The following is a 21,376-nucleotide window of genomic DNA, read 5'->3' as shown; positions in this document are numbered from 1 at the left end:
TAAACAACAGTCTAAGTTTCCTTCTCTATTCTTTCACATCAAAAGATTTTAGAAATGATTGTAAAGAACTGCTATGCTGCAGACGCTAAGTCTCATTCTGCCCTTAACCCACTAAATTTCTATAATGAACTTGTCCATCTTCCAATTTGGACAGTAATATTAGTACTATTAACTGTTAACAGGGGTGCTTACCAAAAGATACTGGCTGAATAGCGAACAGTGCATATCATGATCAGACTGCATGGATGTGCAGGCTGATCATGATCTGCGCTGATCGCAAATGCAGAACCAATTGTGTCTAGTATGGTAAGGGTTAAAAAAAATCACTTCACATCAGGTCACTGTGAGTTTCTACAGCAGCTTGACTTCAGAATTCTTTGTCAGTTTTTCTTTCAACTTGCGAGAGTACAACCACAGTCACACACTCAAAATATGTAACATATCAAACTTAATGACAACTCCATCAGTTGCACTTGTACATAACATTGCAGATTAGTTATGAATAAATTAATTTGAAAGAACTTTTGTTACCATTACACATCTCACAAACCCTGACAAATTACCTAGTTAAGCATGTTAACCAAGAAAAAACTATCACAGTACTTACTTCGAATAAGGTTTATACATTCATTTTTACTATCTTTTAAACTGTTGACAGATATGTCTTCAAATGAAATTTAAAGTTTGCAATGGCTGTTAAGCAAAATTTGCTTGCACTGGAGTAAGACACATTAACTTGCTGGTTGGTTTAGTATAATTTTATTGTTATTTTTACAATTTTCTTTTAAATGTCTCTATTAAATGGTGGTAGTTAAGGATCTTTTTGAATTTTTAAGATAACTTCAATTTTCCCTACCTAAAATGTTGCTTTTATACCAACTTAAGGTTTATAGCAATCCATTTACAAATAAAGTCAATTTTTTTTAAAAAGTAAGTGTGACTGTTAAAAAATGCTGAAATGTACGTTACAGATCAAAGTTGTTTACGATGATAAATTCAAAACTAATCAAGACATTTTGAAAATTTAAAAGTATTGTGATAAGCAATCGGAGTTCTATAATTAAAATGATTACCAAGAATGGTACTGTCTTATATTTAAAGAGAAAACAAGGAAAACATTGTTACGGACAAGGTGGATCAAACGAGAATATGTTGACAAATAATATTGGAAATAACATCAGCGGTATTTTCAGTGTATAGTCTGATTTTCACATTTGAGAGTTTGTCTATTGATTAGGGAAATCGGCATGATTTGTTTTGCCTTATTTAGATTAGACTCACTTGAAGTCACTTCTAGTCACTATGAACTAATTAGAATGGTGTAGTGCATGGTTGCGTGGCGGCTTGCCACATAGGCGGTTGGAGTTCAGTAATCCTACAATTAATTTACTTTCAGCGAAATTCTTTGAGATGTAATTAAATTCAGATTTCATTCATTTTAATGCAAAAACCATGCATAAATTAATTTCTTCATTAATAATTAGCAGTGTGTCAGTGGAGTCAGAGTCCACAATACATAATTTGTCTAGCCAAACATTACATAAAATTACAACTTATTATATTTGCACGTGTGTACATCGATTGTGCATTATATAAAATATTGTGTACATACAGTAAAACCTGCTTTAGCAGTCACCCCAAAATGGTCATTCATTCTATAAATTACCTGCATTTCATCCACTTTTCCCCACTCCGTTTGCTTAAGACAGGTTTTACTGTACTTGAAAAAAAAGATATTACAATACGCAACAAACTTCCATATAATTTCATTTTATGTATTATGAATTTACGTATTTTCATTTTATGTATTATGGATTTACATAAAGCTATAGTGTCCCAAGAAGATTTTTAATGTTAAGCTTAGCCTTAATTCAAAGCATTCTGTGTTGTTTGAAATATATTTATTTTGTTCCATTGCATTATTATATGACATACATTGTTTAGTAGGGTAGAGTATAAGGGTGAACTTATACTTCCTTGCTATTGAGCTAGCTTTTATAGCGACATGGTAGTCTGCCTTAGGTCCGAGAGGTTCCAGGTTCATGCAGTTCCTGGTCTGTTACATTTGGCACCCAACATGTAGTATACACAAGTCTATGAATGTGATATATATTCGCCGATAGGGGAAACTAGTTTGTATTTTGGAAAGGCATGTGAAGTCATTTTATTTATTTGATTTATATATATAATTATATATTCAGTAAAAATCTATAAATTATATACATATTTTGTAGAATTTACAGATTTCATTTATGCTACTAAAATGACATGTGTGCTGAAATTATTTGGTTTGCCTATGATATGCATAAATAAAGATCATCTGTACTTAAAACCAAATTTCTTGTTCTGTTGTTTTTTCATTTACAGGTAAAATCAGTCAAAAGAAATGACTGAAACTCACAAATACAAACTCTTGGAGTACTTTGTGGCTGTTTAAACGCGGCAACTATTTTATTACAAAAATAAATAAATTCCATATTGCCAGATCCAAGTGTAATGATTCTGCTTTTACTGATTGAATCCAATGATAAATCTGCTCATGCCTGTACAACTTAAGTCTTGTAAAGCTTCATGTCTTTTAACCCTTACCCTTCTAAATTTCTATAATGAACTTGTCCATCTTTCAATTTGGACATTATCATTAACTGTTAAAAGGGGTGCTAACCAACAAGATACTGACTGAATGGCAAACAGTGCAGATCCTGATCAGACAGCACGGATGTGCAGGTTGCTCATGATCTACACTGGTCGCAAAAGCAAAATCAGTTGTGTCTAACATGATAAGGGTTAATGTATACTATCTCGGATAGACTGGCTCCCGTCCCTATGTTTGTTCTTATTTACACATATATAAGTTTATTCATTAAGAGGGAAGTAACTCCAGCAGGTTGTTTCTACATTGAACATATGTTCGGAGCCAGGGGCAATAAAAAATGTCAGTGTAGAAACAACCTGCTGGAGTTACTTCCCTCTTAATGAATAAACTTATATATGTGTAAATAAGAACAAACATAGGGACGGGAGCCAGTCTAGGTTATTCCCGACAACTTGCTTAAATTTTGATATTTGAATGACGGACAGACGGTCTTCGTGAAAATTGCAAGTTTCTATTTTTCAGCTCAGAAACAAACAAAATATACATTTAAGTTCCATAACGCATCTTGCCATTTGACTGTTTTAAGCGATTTTCTTCATATGACACACTGCGTTTTTATATACTGCATGACTTTTGTTAGTGAAGTTTGATGTTTGTGAATGTAAATTATAACAAGCAAATTCAGTGAATTTATATCCCCCGTCGAATAGCTTGTTTTGTGAATGAGAAAACTTTCTTTTGAAAGATATAATAAAAGAAGCGATAACTCTGCAGAATATGAAGAGATTCTGACGAAAGTAACGCGCATACAACCGCCCTATATGATCTATATTTGCATTAAGTTCCATGAAGATCCATCACTCTTCAGAACGAATTGTGCGCACGTGTCATCACTAAACAGTGATCTATATTTGTATTAAATTTCATGACGATGCATCAACGGATTTTTTTTTTGGCATTTTATGGATTGAAAAACAATAAAAGTACAATAACTCTGAAGTTACTGAAGTGATCCTGATAAAGTTGCACAAGAATCACTGCCTTTTAGTGATCTACATTTGTGTAAAGTTTCGTGAAGATCAATCAATAGGTTAGTTATATACTGTCAAAAATTCATGTTTTTTTCCAAATTGGGTGAAAACTCTGCTTTTACTACATCAAGGCGAATAAGACTGTATTTGAACAAATAATATGTAATCAATAATTATGTGAGATTTGGTGGTTCTAGCTAAAATACTTTTTAAATTTAATGCATTTTCGAATAGCCGGACGGACAACAACGCCAAACCTGTACCACTTCAACTTCAGCGGGGGATAATATCATCTTGTCAAATAGATCTTTCACAATCGAATCGCTGGACATTGCATTAAACGGAACAAAACAAATATGGATGAATTATGAAGACGAACAATATTCGAAAAAAAAAAAATCATTTAAGTGTCATTCTCGGGGTAACCTTGTTGCATAGTAGAGATGTAGCATCCTGTTGCAGAATAAGAATATATGGGTAGGTAGATTTAAAACTATCTACTGATGGATAGTTATATCGAAGAAAGGTACGCACACGGTTCAACAAAATCATCATGGTAAATACATATGTATGTATGGAAGGCCGGTGCGCCATACTAATTGCCGTGCTATATTAATTGACGAAATGCTATATGCGAAATTACCTTATGTCAAATGCTCATTGCTGAATGTCAAATATCGACTATTATATAAACTGTAATTGTGATTTCAATGATAATTGTTCGGTGCGAAATGCGCATCAAGAGATAACAAAAATGGTGATTCCCGAGTGTTGTTCTCCGTTTAGAGTATACAGTTTCAGTGCCATGTTTAAACGACAAGTAGAACATGCTAATGCTTCAAGTCAAAGTGACAGAACATCGGGTTTCCAAATAATTGATTATTACATTCATTTAAACAGACACATAGAAAGAATGAATTTGACATTTAACAAATCATGTATGACACATGCCATTAAGCATTTGGCAATTAGTATGGTGCACCGGCCTTTTTTCTTTTTCTTGTTAACGGAAACATAGACTTCCATTATGGTTCACTACAATACCACAGCGATAACTGTGTGATAAACAGAAACCGGCCACCACAGAGATAAAAAAAAAAAATAACTGTGTAAAATATAAAAAGATTTTGCTCATCAAGAGTGGCAGCTGTGTTCAAAAATGTACGATGCGTCTTATATACTTCGGCGTTACATCACGCTTCCTGCGTTAGCAGGAACTCCTGTAGCTGAGTGCCTAATGCTGCTAAAACCACTTTTTCCTTACCTCTGTGGGTTTGAACACTAAATACTATCGCTTGTACTCATGTTATCTTTAGCGTGTGCACAAAGAGACTAATGTGTCGCACACAAAAGAGCCTCCAAGTGAGCATACAATAGTTTTAACGTGCGCTTGCAAAGGATATCTTGTGTGCACGTAAAACTACCTCGGTAAAATATACATCTCATGTCCTTTCTATGCCACCGTAGATAACATTGCGACAAATATGCATCCACGTGTTTGTATTTTTTTAGGAAAAAGATATCCGTGTATAATATATACTGGGAAGCAATACATACAATTCAAATATTATGGAATAACATTGAATTATCCCCCTTACCGTGCTAAAAAGTTTGGCCTGTTTTAGCTTTTTACTTTTGTTTATTTTGTGGGCTTTTTTTCGAACAAGCTAAACATTTGCTAGTGACAGAGTATAGTATGAAGCATACCAGCAATGTATCGACATGGTAATACACTCTCAAGCCGTCCTGAACGTTATAATTGCAGCAGTAATATAGGTTCGAGCCCATTTTCTGACTCAAGAACAGGACCAAAATTACAAATTTTAACAGTTTAGAAAGTTCTTCATTGACACATATTGCCTAAATTACTGAAACTGATTTCATAGTGTGTCTCCCACAATCCCCGACAAACTGACTTTTTTTTCAATATCACCAATCTTCCAAAGCACTGTAGTAACCTCAGTCATAAATGGCTAAAACTTTTATCCTGCTGGCAGCAAGATATTCTGCCTTTGCGACCAGTGCAGACCAAGATCAACCTGCACATCCATGCAGGATGGTCTGCACTGTTTGCTGTTCAGTCAGTAAATTTTCAGTGAACTACCTTCGAATAACTAATGGTATTGTCCAAAATGAATGATGGACCAGTTCATTATAGAAATTTAGCAGGGTAAGGGTTAAATATCTTCGTGTTCTTGTAGAATGTACAGGTACACAGTCTGAATCATGAAAAATGTGCAGTATATGTTATGAATAAGGTTGATATCTTGTTATCGCTGGTAATCAACAGTTCAATGGTACATTTTCAAAAAACTCAGTACAAAAGAAAGAGCTGTGAACAATGATATAAATTGTTGGACCTGCATGTTACACAAAAGAGTATACTAGTAAACCCAAGTAAATCTTGTTCAAGAATTTTTTTGTTGCAAACTTGTGTTTCACAAAATTAATATCAACATGATGGCATACTCTCAGTAGAAACAATTTGTCTTCTGTATTGCCATTAATCTGATATTATTTCATACGTGGAATACTTTTCGTTCCCAAAATTCAACATCCTTTTAGAAAGACTGCTACTTCTGTATCTATTTCAATTAATTTCAACACAATTCATTGTACACAGCTTTTTGAGATTAAAATCACTTTTCATAGTTATTTCTTTTGTGTTGTGTTTTTTGGGCCTTTGTCAACAACAGTGAAATACTGTATTAACCTTTAGCCTGCTGGCGTCAAGTAACTTTGCCTTTGCGACCAGTACAGACCAAGATCAGCCTGCACATCCATGCAGGCTGATCATGGTCTGCACTGTTCGCTATATTCAGTTAGTAAATTTTCAGTTAACATCCCTCTGAATGATAAATGGTACTGGCCAAACTGAATGATAGACCAGTCCATTTTAGAAATTTAGTATGGTAAAGATTAAATACACTGATGAACTGTCAAATCATAGACATTACCATTGTTCCTTTGGTAACTTTGCCAATTCAACAGACAGGAAGCTTCAACATGTACCCGAGTGTCAAATAAACAGAAAATTGATACATTCAAATATCTGTTGAAGTTAAAATCAGAATTTTAAAGTTACTTTTATTTCAAAGACAATGTTTAAAAAGAAATTAAGAAACAACAAGAAAACAGTACTAGCATTTGATAAGAAAGAGTTTGTAAACATCAAACGCGGAGCTGACAAAAATAATTTTATAGTTATTTGATTTTATCAAAACCTATTTAATTTATAATAATTTTACAATGATCACAATAAAAATACTGCTTAACATGACAATATCAACACTGTACATCTAAGATCACAGCCTGTTGCTCATCACATCCGTATTTTCTGGTTACAAATATCGTCATAAACTTGTTGTGTCAGAGATTCATATTGTCCTGTTTTAGTGTTCATATAAAACAACCTGTCTTTCACAATATTCGGGTTAAAACCTTCTGCCTGAAGAGTTGTCTTCTTCAGTTTGTGGGTACCTGTAATAAAAAGAATATAAAGACTACTCAGTGATTATGTACTTATATCCTCAATCTGCTGTATAAGTTGTTAAGTTAGCGATGTGGAAATATTAGCATATTTCGCCAATTGACAAAATTTACTAACACATATTTTTTGTACTTCTTTCAGAGTAAATACCAGCCAACCAGCATAACAGATGTACCATAACACTGGTAGTAAATGGGAGAAATATAATCCGTATTTTTAAATCGGATAATGACATGCAGTTATTATGCCAGACAAATTAGTGGTTCTTATGACATGCCATTGTTACGCAACTTGAAATTGAGAATTCTAATATTTCCACATGCTGAATGTCTGGATTCAAATTCGCTAACTTTTTGACCCGTGGAAATATCCACTAATACAGTAATCACTGATGCTGCGAAATCATTATTACTTGTTGAGGATTTATTTTTATGGATCTTGTTGTTGTGCCAATCCTAGAAAATAAATTCCACTAAAAAAACTTTCATTTAATATATCTTCAAGATTTAAATGCCATGAATTCATGTAACTATAAAATAGCTGTTTTCCTCAAAACAACTAAATTTGATGCCAACAAAACTTGATGAGTTTAACTAGAGGTTTTTTGTGATAATGAAGGACTTGCTTTGAATCAAGCACACCTCGATGTTATTGTCATGACTTGTACTGTAAAAGCACATACCGGTATTTTCGCTGGGTCAAAATTTTGCGAATTTTAAATTTTGAGTATGTTCGAGAGGTTTAATATTCACGAAATTGTAAAAATTATATCCTACTTGAATTTGAATTATACTAATGGTGAATATTTATGCGAGGATTAATTTTCGTGAGATGTAGGGCCTCGCGAATATAGCGAAAATTAAACCCTCGCAAAAATGTCTGCTTTTACAGTATTACAAGTAAAGACTGAAATATGGAAAGGTTGAGATCTTATACCTGGACAGGTAGTGACTGTCTACATAGAATAAGAGCCTGCTAAAATTTCTGAATTTTTTCTATCAAGTTACATGCTACACAGAATTTACACGTTTAACACTTCAGATTTAGGTTTTACAACCATATTTTGAATGTGTCTGGCTCAACTGCATGAAACTTGTTATGTCCTGGATTATGACATTTAAAGAATGATATGCACAATGTATGTGTACAAGCATGAACTCTCAATCTGGATTCTGTAATGTTTTCAGTAAGTAAGGCCTTCTCAATTCAGTTATGTTGTCAATAATTTCAGCTCTAACTAAGATTTATTAGACTGCTGGAGTAAACAATAGTTAAACCTTAAAACAGTCATATACAACTATTGTTAATATTTATTTTGCAATTTTATAAATCACAACTAACACAGTTTTAAAATAAAGATATCAAAATATACACATATATATATATATAAGATAAAATAGAATTATATATAAAATACCTGTAGTGTCAGCTGCCTGTCTCATTAATCTTATAAACAAAGGTCTTGTGTAGGATGGTAAGGATTTCTGTAAAGCCATGGCCAATTCTTTTAGGTCTATCTGATCATTGGGGTCTACAATAGCTGCCATACCAGCCCTGCCTTCAGACCCTAGAAAAATTACAAAATTATACATGTAAGAACATATAATGTAACTACATGTACTACATAAAATAATATGCAAAAATGTAAAATATACACCGCAAAAAAGCTGAAAATGAACATCGGGTATAGCATAAATCCATATCTGTTTCTTAAACTGATCAATACAGAAATTGAACAAGAGCTGTCAGCAGACAGCAATGCTCAACTATTCAACAGCCTTGTCAATTGAATGAATATAAAAGTCTAAAAAGGGGAATAATTTTGTAAAATTGCAAAACAGGGTTATGGTACCAACACATTGCATATCAGTTTTCGACAATGGACAAATGTATGAAGTTTCAATCCATTCCATTAGTGGGTACTGAGATACCAGCTTACATACAAAAACTTAACCAAAAACTGCTATGTCTAAAAAGGGGCATAATTTTGTAAAAATGCAAAGTAGAGTTATGGAACCTGTGCACTGCATGTCAGATAATGACAGTGAAAAAGTGTGTGAAGTTTCAATCAATCCCCATTAGTTGGTACTGAGATACCAGCTTACATATAAAACCTTAACCAACAAGAGTGCCAGAATGTCACAATATACACCCGTCATAGCAAATTTCTTTACACTAGCACCTGCATTTGCGAATGGAATTTTAATTTTGTGGTAGTAATTATTGTAATTCTTTTGTTTATCTAAATCCACATAAAAACTCCTTACCAGGTAGAGATACCTTAAAATACACCTAAAATTTGAAAGTAGCATCTATGTTGTACCACAGAAAAGTGGTCTTGGTTTTTCCCTAGGGTCAATTATAAAAAAGTTACAATATAAGTTATTTATAGTAACAACTAAGGGAAGTTAATCTTAAAAAAAAAAAAAAAAAAAAAAACCCAAAAATTGTAAGTCCACACAAAAATCCTTACAAGGTAGAGATAGGTCAAAATACACCTAAGAATTGGATGTAACATGCATGTTGTGCTACAGAAAAGTGGTCTCAATTTTTCCCTACGACTAGTAATGAAAAAGTTATTATACAAGCTATTTATAGTAGCAACAAAGGGAAGTAATTCTAAAGAAGGGACCTGCGCATGACACTTCGTCTCATGATGGTGTACAATTGTGCCAAGTTACATCAAAATCCCTCCATGCATGAAGTAGAAATGCTTCGGAAAAAGTCATTCTTGTATCTGACCTCTGGCCTGTAAGTGTGACCTTGACCTTAGACCTAGGGACCTGGTTCTTGCGCATGACACTCCGTCTCATGATGGTGAACAATTGTGCCAAGTTAAATCAAAATCCCTCCATGCATGAAGAAGATATGCTCCGGACAAAGTCATTCTTGAATTTGACCTTTGATCTCTAAGTGTGACCTTGACCTTAGACCTAGGGACCTGGTTCTTGCGCATGACACTCCGTCTCATGATGGTGAACAACTGTGCCAAGTTTCATCAAAATCCCTCCATGCATGAAGAAGATATGCTCCGGACAAAGTCATTCTTGAATTTGACCTTTGACCTCAAGGTGTGACCTTGACCTTAGACCAAGGGAACTGGTTCTTGCGCATGACACTCGTCTCATGATGGTGAACAACTGTGCCAAGTTTCATCAAAATCCCTCCATGCATGAAGATGATATGCTCCGGACAAAGTCTGTGGCGCATAAAAATTGCTAACTTGAAGAAGGGGCATAATTTTGAAAAAAAGCAAAATGAGTTATGGAACCTGTGCAATGTATGTCAGTTTATCACAGTAAATAAGTGTGTGAAGTTTCGATCCATTCCCATAAGTGGTTACTGAGATACCAGCTTACATACAAAAACTTAACCAAATTGGGACGCGGACACGGAAGCCGACGCCAATGCATGAGTAAGTCCAATAGCTCTACCTATTCTTTGAATAGTCAAGCTAAAAATGTTTTTCAGGCTAAATTCAATGTGTGTGCTTTCAGTAGGGTTTATCATACACATTCATTAACACCAGGAAAACATTTCCGAATTACAAACTTGCCATATAAAGGTTTAACTTGTACTTTCAACATGAAAAAGATGCAAGAAGAGTTACCTGGTACTGCCACACCATACACGACTGCATCGTTAAGTTTGATTACTTTGCTGATTGTAGTTTCTACCTCAAATGTTGACACATTCTCTCCTCGCCATCTAAACGTGTCGCCAGTTCGGTCTCGGAAATGCATGTACCCATACTCATCCATGACTAGTACATCACCTGCATACAAAATTTAAATTTGTTACCATAATTCTCCTTTGAAATTCTATTTACAAATATTTTTATTGATAACTGGTCTTATACTGCATAAGTAATGTGTTGACTGTTTCTGTTTGATTATTTTCTTCAAATAATACCCTAAATTTCCGAAAAAAAGCTGTGGTGTATTTTAAATTTCCGTAAGGATTTGGTGGCTTATTATCGAGACCGGTTTATTTTTGAGTCCGGCGAACTTTTGAGTACATATATCCGGTAACGGTTTAAAAACTGGCGTATTTTCGAGTACCAAAATACAGATATGGATGTCATATTTTTGCTTTTTAGTAAAAACATCGACGTCAGTAAATACTTATACTTCTGACGTATCTGTTTTGTTTCAATTTCTTAATGAAAATAATCCGATGCTAACAGATAATTACCCATTAAAAAGTTTTGTAAAGACCGGTTATGTTAATTAGTAGAACTGACGTGACAAGAAGTGTTTGAGACAGGAATTTTATTGCTTTTAATTTTTTAATTTGTCCAGGGTTTTAAAATTAGCTCAACTTGCATTGTTTTACAATGAGTGGTTTTTATTCCAAAGTGTGTTTTATTGTTAATACATGTGGAAATAAATCTGCTATGGTAACCTTTGCTATCTTATATGGTGTCCTAACTAGGTCATTGATACTATTTCTGATACAAAATAGTGGACGGGTTATTTTTGAGTGTGGCTAATTTATGAGCTCTTTTTTCATCTCACCACATATCTCCAGTTAAATCTTGAAAATTTATATATATTCTGCATAAAAACTTGTAGTAGAAATTACGATTTTGGTAAAGGCTAATAACTATAAGAACACTTAGAAGGAAGCACAAAATGTTTCCTATATACTTTATTATAGTTCAGCATTTCTTCCCTATTCTTACATTTTAATGCCCAGGAACAGGGCACACAGGCAATCAGTAACAATTATTCAACAAGCTGACACCTCACCAATCAGTCTCTTGTGAGTAACTTGCCTTTACAATACAAGGTCACATAAGAATTCCTATAATATTCAAGTGTTGTAAGTCTGTCTCAAGATCAAGTCTTATCTATATTCAGTATAATGTTGAAATGATAACATGAAAAGTGACAGGTTTCAAATCAGAAAATTTAAACCCTGTTTTTGTTTCATTTATGTACATAATAAATATCGAAAACTTACTGAAGTTATTTATTAGTAATAATTTTTCCACACTCCCTCAGACAAGGTTTTATTACTGAACTAGAACTGAGAAGTGTTTGTAGTGTAACTCACCAGTGAGAAAAGCCATATCACCCTTCCTGAATACATCCTTAGCAACTTTCTTATCACTAGCTTTTTTACAAACATATCCGTCAAACTGCCTTAATGGATCTCCTAAAACAATCCGCCCCACAAGTTCTCCTGGTTCACCTGTAATTCAAGAAAAAAAATTCTTTTTGTTTGTCTGTAAGCTTATTTATAGATGCCAACAGAAACCCGTAAGGGTGACACCTCCGGAAAACTGTTAGTAAGTTTTTTAGTTGGAAGATAGTGTAAGATACAGAAGACGCTCCAATCCCAGAAGCTTCCCTGGTTGTTTAGCACGCCAGGCGTAAAGCACCCATATATGGGTGTCATATAGCAATATTAGTAATTCTGGTTGGAGGTGTCTGAGACTGAAATCACAGCCCCTGGTTTCAAAGTCAGTGCTACAACTGGACCATTGCATCTGCTCTTGTTTTGTTTAAGCATGTTTAGGCTGTGCTATGTAGCCATACCTGTTTCCAACCATTGCTAATAAATCATAGGCCCAGAATAATTTAATTCTGAGATTTTGAAATTCAGGTCATGGCCTGAGCTATGGGTACAATATAAATATTAAAATATTATTTTGTTTATTTAAATATTGGACTATGTTTCAACGCCTGGATCTTATTTTTGGAACATGCCTAGGTACTGGTGGAGATATTTTGTTTTGTAATGTTCGAACAGTAATAATGATGTTACTTTCAGAGCAGTTTGGATGAAATTTATCAATCTACAGTTTTTAATATTCATTGTATAATTATGTCAAAATTTTCTAGAAGTCAAATCAAAATAGCAAACTGTATAAATCTGTCAAAAAGATCATAGTTTATTTTTGCACAGAAATAAATCTTGATACCTTGACAGTTAAAATGTTAAGTATCTGCTCTAAGCATTGGAGGTCAGTGGTTCGTTTACCAGCTACAACATACCAAGGACATGAAAAATGGCACTCAGCATTTACAAGGGTAATAACGGTTGATCTGCCAAGGTCAGTATATTCTAGCAACCCACAAGAGCTTTCTAGCTCATTTAAGTTGTTCATTTTAATTCATCTTTAATAGTGCTTATTTTCATCTGATATTATACATACCTGGTTTAGCTTTCACACAGACACCATTTCTGTCCCTCACTATGTTATTCTCCTCATCAACCTTGACCAAGGTCACTGGGTACATAAATGGGGCAATCATTGAAGTAAATCCACATGCTCCAATATGGTTCGTGAAATTTACTGAAAAAGCAAAAAAAAAATTGTAAAAGCGTCTACGGTAACAATGGACTAGCTTCAATTCAAGGTTATAAATCTAAATAAACAAATAAAAGATGTTTTTTTTTAAAATTGATATCAGCAAGTTTATACCCATATGAAAAAGCCAACCAACACCACATTAATTCAAGGTTATGATATTGTATGATTTTTGAAGATTTAAAACCATCAAATTTCATAATCCATAAAACTTAAAAGAATGTGATGTAAGTACACAGAACTAATCATCATTGAAGTCACTAATAGGCTGGATCAGGAGCTTCAAATTTTGATAACGAGTAGTAAAGTTATACTGCAAACAAAACTTGTTTTGCTACATACTTCTCCTTGACATCTGTAATGGTAAATCTCATTACAGACATTTTTTGGAGGATTTAATACTGTTTTGCAATGGAAAAAATTCTCAAACATAGACGGTATTCAATTAGCTCCTCCATGTTCCTGGGTTTCTTAACAACACTAATTTGTTCTTCACAAAAACAACTTCAACACACAAACCAAAAGTGGGTGACCAATTATGTTAAATGATAAAAATTAAACAAATTTCTACTGTCAGATATTAGCCTTAAAAGGCAATCAAATTCACAAATAATGTCAACTGGAAACCTCATAAGAATTATCTTACATATATTGCAGTTTCCTTCTGTGGCTCCATAAAATTCTCCCATGATTTTAACACCAAATCTTTTCTGGAAGTCTCTCCACAACCCTGGTTGAAGTCCATTGCCGAACATAACCCGTACTTTGTGCTGTGTTTCTGAAGATCGGAATGGTTGGGCCATCAGGTATCGACAAATCTCTCCAATATATTGTGCAGCCTAGAGCAAATATGGGGAAGCTAGTGATAGCATTGTATATGTTACATTACATTATGTTCAAATTTAAGCAAAGAGAGTAGCTCTTAAACTATAATACAATGTACTTTATAAATTATTTTTCCATATATCAGCAGAACCGTATTCATTTAATAACTCTCAGTTCAGTTATTAACTTACAAATTTTTCTCATGGAAGGAGCATGCAATTTCACAACATGCGTTAACCTTCAGCCTGCTGGCGGCAAGTGAATTTGCCTTTGCGACCAGTGCAGACCAAGATCAGCCTGCATTACTGTGCAGGCTGATCATAGTCTGCACTGTTCGCTATTCAGTCCATAAATTTTCAGTGAACACCCCTTTGAATAATAAATGGTACTGCCCAAATTGAATGATGGCCCAGTCCATTATAGAAATTTAGCAGGGTAAAGGTTAAGGTAATGGACCCATAATGCAACTGGCTATTTCCGTGTAATTACACACCAGTAATCTCAATCTGAGATGTTATCATTCGCCATTCGTTAGGGCAAGGCAATTTTCTGTTATGGCTGAATAATACCAAAATAGCATATGATGAAACAAGTTGAACGGAAATTTAAGTCTGTCATTACAAGTTGATGACCTTAACATGTGGGTGGGGATCGAAAATAGTTATTTATTTTTTTTGTTGGGTTTAACATCGCACCAACACAATTATAGGTCATATGGTGACTTTCCAGCTTCGATGGTGGAGGAAAACCCATGGTGCCCTCCGTGCATTATTTCATCACGAGCGGGCACCTGGGTAGCACCACCTACCTTCCGTAAGCCAGCTGGATGGCTTCCTCACATGAAGAATACAATGCCCCGAGTGAGGCTCGAACCCACATCGGTGAGGGGCAAGTGATTTGAAGTCAGCGACCTTAACCACTTGGCCACGGAGGCCCCTTTGAAAATAGTTAGGATTCCTAGATTTTACAACAGATGCTCCTAAATATCATACATTTTGTTACTTTAAAGCCAAATTTTCTACAAATTAACACTTACTGTGCATTTATATTGAACGCAATCATCCCAGAATTTACTTGCTGAAAATTTCTTTTTTATAACAACAGTTGTTCCCCTTAGGAAGGCCTGTCCAACACCAATTATCCCCCCTGCCGTATGATACAAAGGGAGAGCATTATACAGAATATCATCACTTCCAATCTCCAGGAATAAGTTGACTGCATATGACATATAATAAAACCTGGAAAATATATAAAGACAGGTTTACGAAATGTAAATGATATTCTTCTATGGTAAAAATTTTAATGCAATATGAACAAGGCAGTCTGAAAGACAGCTAAATCCCCTGCCACTGCTATGGATAGTGAAAGGGTAAACCTTTGACCTTATGCTGTGACCTTGACCTTGAACTGACATGGCTGACTCATGAATTCTGCACAACGTCTTGACGAGGTGATCATTTGACCCAAGTTTCATGAAAATCCTTCAAGGGGTTTAGAAGATACAGAGCTCAAACCTTTGACCTTGAGTTGTGGCCTTGACCTTGAATTGACATGGCTGACTCATGAGTTCTTGATAAAGTGATCATTTGACCCAAGTTTGATGAAAATCCTTCAAGGGGTTTAGGAGATACAGAGTGGACACAAAATGGAAGGCTCAAACCTTTGACCCTAAGTTGTGACATTGACCTTGAGCCGGCATGGCTGGCTCATAAATTCTGCACATCGTTTTAATGAGGTGATCATTTGACCCAAGTTTAATATGAATCCTTCAAGGGAATTAGGAGATACAGAGCAGACACAAAATGGAAGGCTCAAACCTTTCACCCTAAGTTGTGACCTTGACCTTGAGCCGGCATGGCTGACTCATGGGTTCTGCACATCGCCTTGATGAGGTGATCATTTGACCCAAGTTTGATGAAAATCCTTCAAGGGGTTTAGGAGATATAGAGCGGATACAAAATGGAAGGCTCAAACCTTTCACCCCAAGCTGTGACCTTGACCTTGAGCCAGCATGGCTGATTCATGGGTTCTGCACATTGTCTTGATGAGGTGATCATTTGACCCAAGTTTTATAAAATTCCTTCAAGGGGTTTAGGAGATATAGAGCGGACACAAAATGGAAGGCTCAAACCTTTGACCTTGAGTTGTGACCTTAACCTTGAGCTGACAAGGCTGACTCATGGGTTCTGCACATCATCTTAATGAGGTGATCATTTGACCCAAGTTTCATGAAAATCCTTCAAGGGGTTTAGGAGATATGGAGCGGACACAAAAGTTTTACGGACAGACAGACGGAAGGACGGACAGAGACCATTCCTATAACCCCCCACCATTTGTGGCGGGGGATTAATGATGAAAAACATTTGCTGACATGATAGATACAAAGTTTAAAAAGCATATGGCTAGAATCTGTGTTCAAGACAGCTGCTTCAGCACACCCACCAGTGTAGCCTGGTAGATACAGCGCAAGACTATGAATTAACAGGTTGCGAGTTTGATCCCAGGGCACAGCAGGGCAGAGTATATGTTTTCAGAGATGGTGTGTTTGAAGCTATTTGTCCTCTCCACCTCTGAGTCATGTGGGGAAGTTGTCAGTTACATAAAGAGGACAAGACAGTACTGGTGTAGAATCCAGAAGCACTGATTCAGTTAACTGACTGTCGCTACATAACTGCAATACTGCTGGAAAGCCGTGTTAGACTCTGTCAAACAAACTAATAGAACTGTCCTGTTAAACAGTGGTACATGGAATCAAGATCTGTGTTAACCTTTAGCCTGCTGGCAGGCAAGTGATTCTGCCTTTGCGACCAGTGCAGACCAAGATCAGCCTGCACATCCGTGCAGGCTGATCATGGTCTGCACTGTTCGCTATTCAGACAGTAAATTTTCAGTGGACACCCCTTTGAATAATAAATGGTACTGCCCAAATTGAATGATGGACCAGTCCACTTTAGAAATTTAGCAGGCTAAGGGTTAATAACAAACAGGATTCCAAAAAGCATAAGTAAATGTTACAAATGAAAAGCCTCCTAGAATACAAGTAATATTTAATGGAGCACCATTATTTAATGTTCATTATCAAATATCCACAAACATTGTACTGTTTCGTCCACCTGACTCTGTAAACAGGGTTTTCATGAATGCAAAATCCATTTCATAATGTACACTTTATATCATTGTACGGGACTCTGAGGATATTACTATGGTCTTAAATAACTTTTAAGATATCTTTAATAATATCAATTCAATAGCCAAAAATGTATTTTTTCCCTCTGTAAAAATTGAAGAAAATTACACTTCCAGAAAAAAATAAAATAAAATTGTGATTTTTATTAACTAAGAAATCCTGAAAGTACTATAACTGTCAATTCACAAACAGAGTCAAAATTGAATCTTTAAAAAAAACTTGGTGTCAAAATGGCAGCACTGGAACATGCCCTATCAAAATTGTTTTTGCATGATTAATTCAAAACTAATCAAGATATTTTTATAAATTAAAAAGGATTCTATTTATAATGACAGAAATATCAGTGGTATTGTCATATATTGAAAGAGAAAACAAGGAAAAACCTTACTGCAGAAAAGTTGGGTCAAACAGTTTAGTAGAGAAATAAATTTAACATCATGTTGTTGTTTTTTTTTTATTTTATTTGAAGTTTTAAGTTTTTTACTCACCTTGAATGAGATATAATGGCTGCCTTTGGTAGACCTGTGGTCCCAGATGTATATACATAAAATAGTTTGTCTGAAATAAATGACAACAGGTACTTTCTATGGAAAGTGAAGAGGTCATTTTCAAAAGATTTCTAATGACAATTAAATTGGATGCTTGTTTTAAATTCAACATACTATGAATTCATAATATCTGTAGGAGCTCAAATCTCTGAAATTTAATCCTAATGAACGTGTAAAATTTCTAACTAAATTTGAAATCCACAAAGGTATATCCTCATGAAATTTAAAGCCAACTGATTTATTTGATTTCACAAATTCAACACTTGACCACAGCTAACTTTTCCTTCTTCCTATTATTAATGATAGTAAATGGAATACATCCGACTATAACAAATTATTCCTCATAGTTTTGAATTAGTAGTCCTGCAGACTGCGATATCAAACAACTGAAGTAAAACACTGTTTCTTACCTGTAAATCTAGTTTTAGGTGCAGGTGGTTGGTATGTTGGACTTTTGTCTAACAAAGGGTCTAGAGAAATGGCACTGACCCCAGACACTGAACCCTGACCAATATAATAGAGCTGAACTGTGTTGGGAAGATCTTTAGCTATATCTTGAACAGCTGAAATATAAACAAACATATAAAATAGAATTTTACCATCTATTACCATAAATGATATCACATTTATTATTGTTTTGTTAGTAGCAGTAGCAGAGGTATTCGTACATGCAGTATTATGACTAGTTTTAAACTACTAGTAACCCGCCCGCTTAGCTCAGTAGGTAGAGCGTCGGTCTACGGATCGCGGGGTCGTGAGTTCGATCCTCGGGCAGGGCGTATGTTCTCCGTGACTATTTGATAAACGACATTGTGTCTGAAATCATTAGTCCTCCACCTCTGATAATTCATGTGGGGAAGTTGGCAGTTACTTGCGGAGAACAGGTTTGTACTGGTACAGAATCCAGGAACACTGGTTAGGTTAACTGCCCGCCGTTACATGACTGAAATACTGTTGAAAAACGGCGTTAAACCCAACACAAACAAAACAAACTACTAGTAATGTAAATGCACAATGTTGGTTTAAACCATTCTATTTCTTCCTGACAGCTGTGGCCAAATCTTGAGCCTTAAGTCAGTAAATAAGCAACTCCTTCAGAAAAGCCAATTTGTAAAAGTATAACAATTTCAAAGACAAAAATGAGACAGTGATAAGTGGCCGAAAAAGAGAGTAATGTTTTACTAAATTCTAGTCTTTTGGTTTAATTAAAAAATATGTTTAATACTGGACATTATGTGTAGCCGTAATACAGCTGCAACAATAAACCTCTGGAAAGCAAAACACTCAGTTTTCAGCTGATTTGGAAATTCTTCTTATTGTCAAGCATTCTACATGCATCTGAGCCATGCCATGCAAACACTATTAGTTCTGACTCATTTGCTTTGCTTAATTATAGCAGCCTCATTGAACCATTATAATAGTTTTCTGTTGTTGACACCTTTATCTTACCTGGGGAAAGCTCCTGGGAGAAAACAATCCCATGAGCCTCCGCTGCATGTATACAATGCAACAAGGACTTGTCCCTCAAGTTATGATTAATGAGAGCTCCCACTGCACCAATCTTAGCCAGTCCAAGCCAATAGAACACAACCTCTGGTCTGTTCTCCATCAGGATGGCAAAAACATTGCCCTGACGTATCCCAGACTCATAAAAATAGTTGGCAATGGAATTTGTCAATAAATCTACCTCCTGGAACAATAAAATACACCCTTGGTAATTACCATAAAATCTGTTATAGCTTGGCTGCCACTTATCTTAAAATATCACTCTTTTCAACTTGTTATGAATTTGGCCTGTGCTATTAGAATTAGTGGTTTAAAAACTTAAATTTTATCTATATTATGTGGCTGCTTTAAATACAAATTTAATTAAAGAGAACATTTTTGGCTAACTATATGGACTAAATATCTTAAATAAAGACATAATTATATCAGTATCACTTATATGCAGATTTAAATCAATAAATATCTCAGTCGTTTACAGTTATGTAAGTTAATCAAAAAACATTGTATCGTCAATTTCAGTAATATACAACATGAAATTCAATAAATAATTATCAATTTCAAGTAAATGTGAACTAAAAATCAAAAGATACAGACAAATGTTATTGAAGACATAGCAATATAAAATGTTTCAACAATCAAGACAATGCAAGATATAGAGTTGTATAATGTAACAAAGATATCATATAAAATTATAACCTGAAATGTATATCTTTTATCTTCATAGATAAAGCATGTTTTATTTGGGAACTTTTCTACTGTGGCCTGGAATAATTTCGGAATGCTGCTTCCGGTGTTGTTGTACTTCTTCACATTCCATTTCAATGTCAGCAGCACAGATAATGCCCTGAAAGAGGTCAAATGAAATAAGCCTGTTAGATATCACAAACAGACATGCATCAAAAGTGTTGCACAAAAAAGGCATATATATGAAAAGTCTTACTTCCTTGTATTGCATAATTCCACAGGTCTGAAACTTAAAATATGTCTGCAGTATTAAAGATAAAGATGTTCCCCCAGAAACTCAAAACTTGGAAATATAAGCTATTTTAACTGACTTAAAATATATTGGTAAATCTTAGATACAATTTGTATAATGCTTTAATAAAGTATTAAAACTGATAATGATAATATAAAAGTTATTGAATGGACTTCTCTACCGTGTTAAATGTCATGTCCATTAGTACAGTTTATATCAAATGCTACATGAATATTTAACACATAATTATCTGAGTTCAAGTAATTATTCATTCTAATCTACTCAAGAATATGTGAATGTTTGCTGATCATGCATCTCTACACTTTGTGTTAGCATGTTGCAGCCTATGTAATAATTCTTGACCCAGTTACTTAGAAAAAAAATGCCAGTAGTAGAAATAAAGACTCGAGCTAATTTAAAGCACTCAGAGCCAATGGCATTTAGAACATGTGCACATACCTTAAATCTCTTGGTAGCGTTTTGATGACAACTTTCATAAACCTCCATCCACCAGTAGCTAAATAGACACCAAAAACTGCTAGTGTTGTCAAGAGACATGATAAGCCCAGGTAATAACTGAAAAATACACCCAACATAAAAAAGCTAACAAGCTTCAGGGCCCACATGTTGCAAACCAAGTCAACAACTGTCCTTATATACCTGGCTACACTAAATGCCGTAGTCATATGTAAAATAGTTATGTTATCAGCATTCAAAGTTCATGACATTGGACTTCGGTCCTGTTTAGGGTTCAAAGGGTATTTGTTGATTTATGTTTACACAAGAAACCACTTGTCAATTATTTTGATCATGGTAACAACAGCGCTTTATCATTCATAAGCATGACATGTGACATTATTTCCAAGCGCCTATGAGAAATGCCTAGCAACACACCGGC

General features: G+C 34.8%; 1 protein-coding gene across 1 annotated transcript; it reads right to left on the bottom strand.

The window, feature by feature from the left end:
• Positions 1-6,698: 6,698 nt before the first annotated feature.
• On the bottom strand, positions 6,699-21,307 carry LOC123550176 (long-chain fatty acid transport protein 4-like). The gene is made up of 12 exons (XM_045338611.2): positions 20,938-21,307; positions 20,199-20,346; positions 19,446-19,686; positions 18,407-18,559; positions 17,937-18,006; positions 15,298-15,499; positions 14,083-14,275; positions 13,281-13,421; positions 12,176-12,313; positions 10,728-10,892; positions 8,535-8,684; positions 6,699-7,107 (listed from the first exon to the last, which is right to left on the bottom strand). The coding sequence occupies exons 1-12, from the start codon at positions 21,162-21,164 to the stop codon at positions 6,950-6,952; spliced, it is 1,986 nt and encodes a 661-aa protein (XP_045194546.2). The 5' UTR covers positions 21,165-21,307; the 3' UTR covers positions 6,699-6,949.
• Between the last annotated feature and the right edge of the window lie 69 nt (positions 21,308-21,376).

Source organism: Mercenaria mercenaria, chromosome 15, assembly GCF_021730395.1.
Source record: "Mercenaria mercenaria strain notata chromosome 15, MADL_Memer_1, whole genome shotgun sequence".
NCBI classification, from domain to species: Eukaryota; Metazoa; Mollusca; class Bivalvia; order Venerida; family Veneridae; genus Mercenaria; species Mercenaria mercenaria.
The sequence above is the reverse complement of the archived record's forward strand: the minus strand, read 5'-3'. Positions and strand labels throughout refer to the sequence as shown.

Excerpts from the sequence above, each read along its gene's own strand:
- LOC123550176 (XM_045338611.2), bottom strand. The coding sequence starts at position 21,164 with ATGACTACGGCATTTAGTGTAGCCAGGTATATAAGGACAGTTGTTGAC. Across the intron at positions 18,007-18,406 it reads ACCTAAAACTAGATTTACAG|ACAAACTATTTTATGTATAT; the intron begins GTAAGAAACAGT and ends CATTTATTTCAG. Across the intron at positions 14,276-15,297 it reads GCGTTCAATATAAATGCACA|GCTGCACAATATATTGGAGA; the intron begins GTAAGTGTTAAT and ends TATTTGCTCTAG.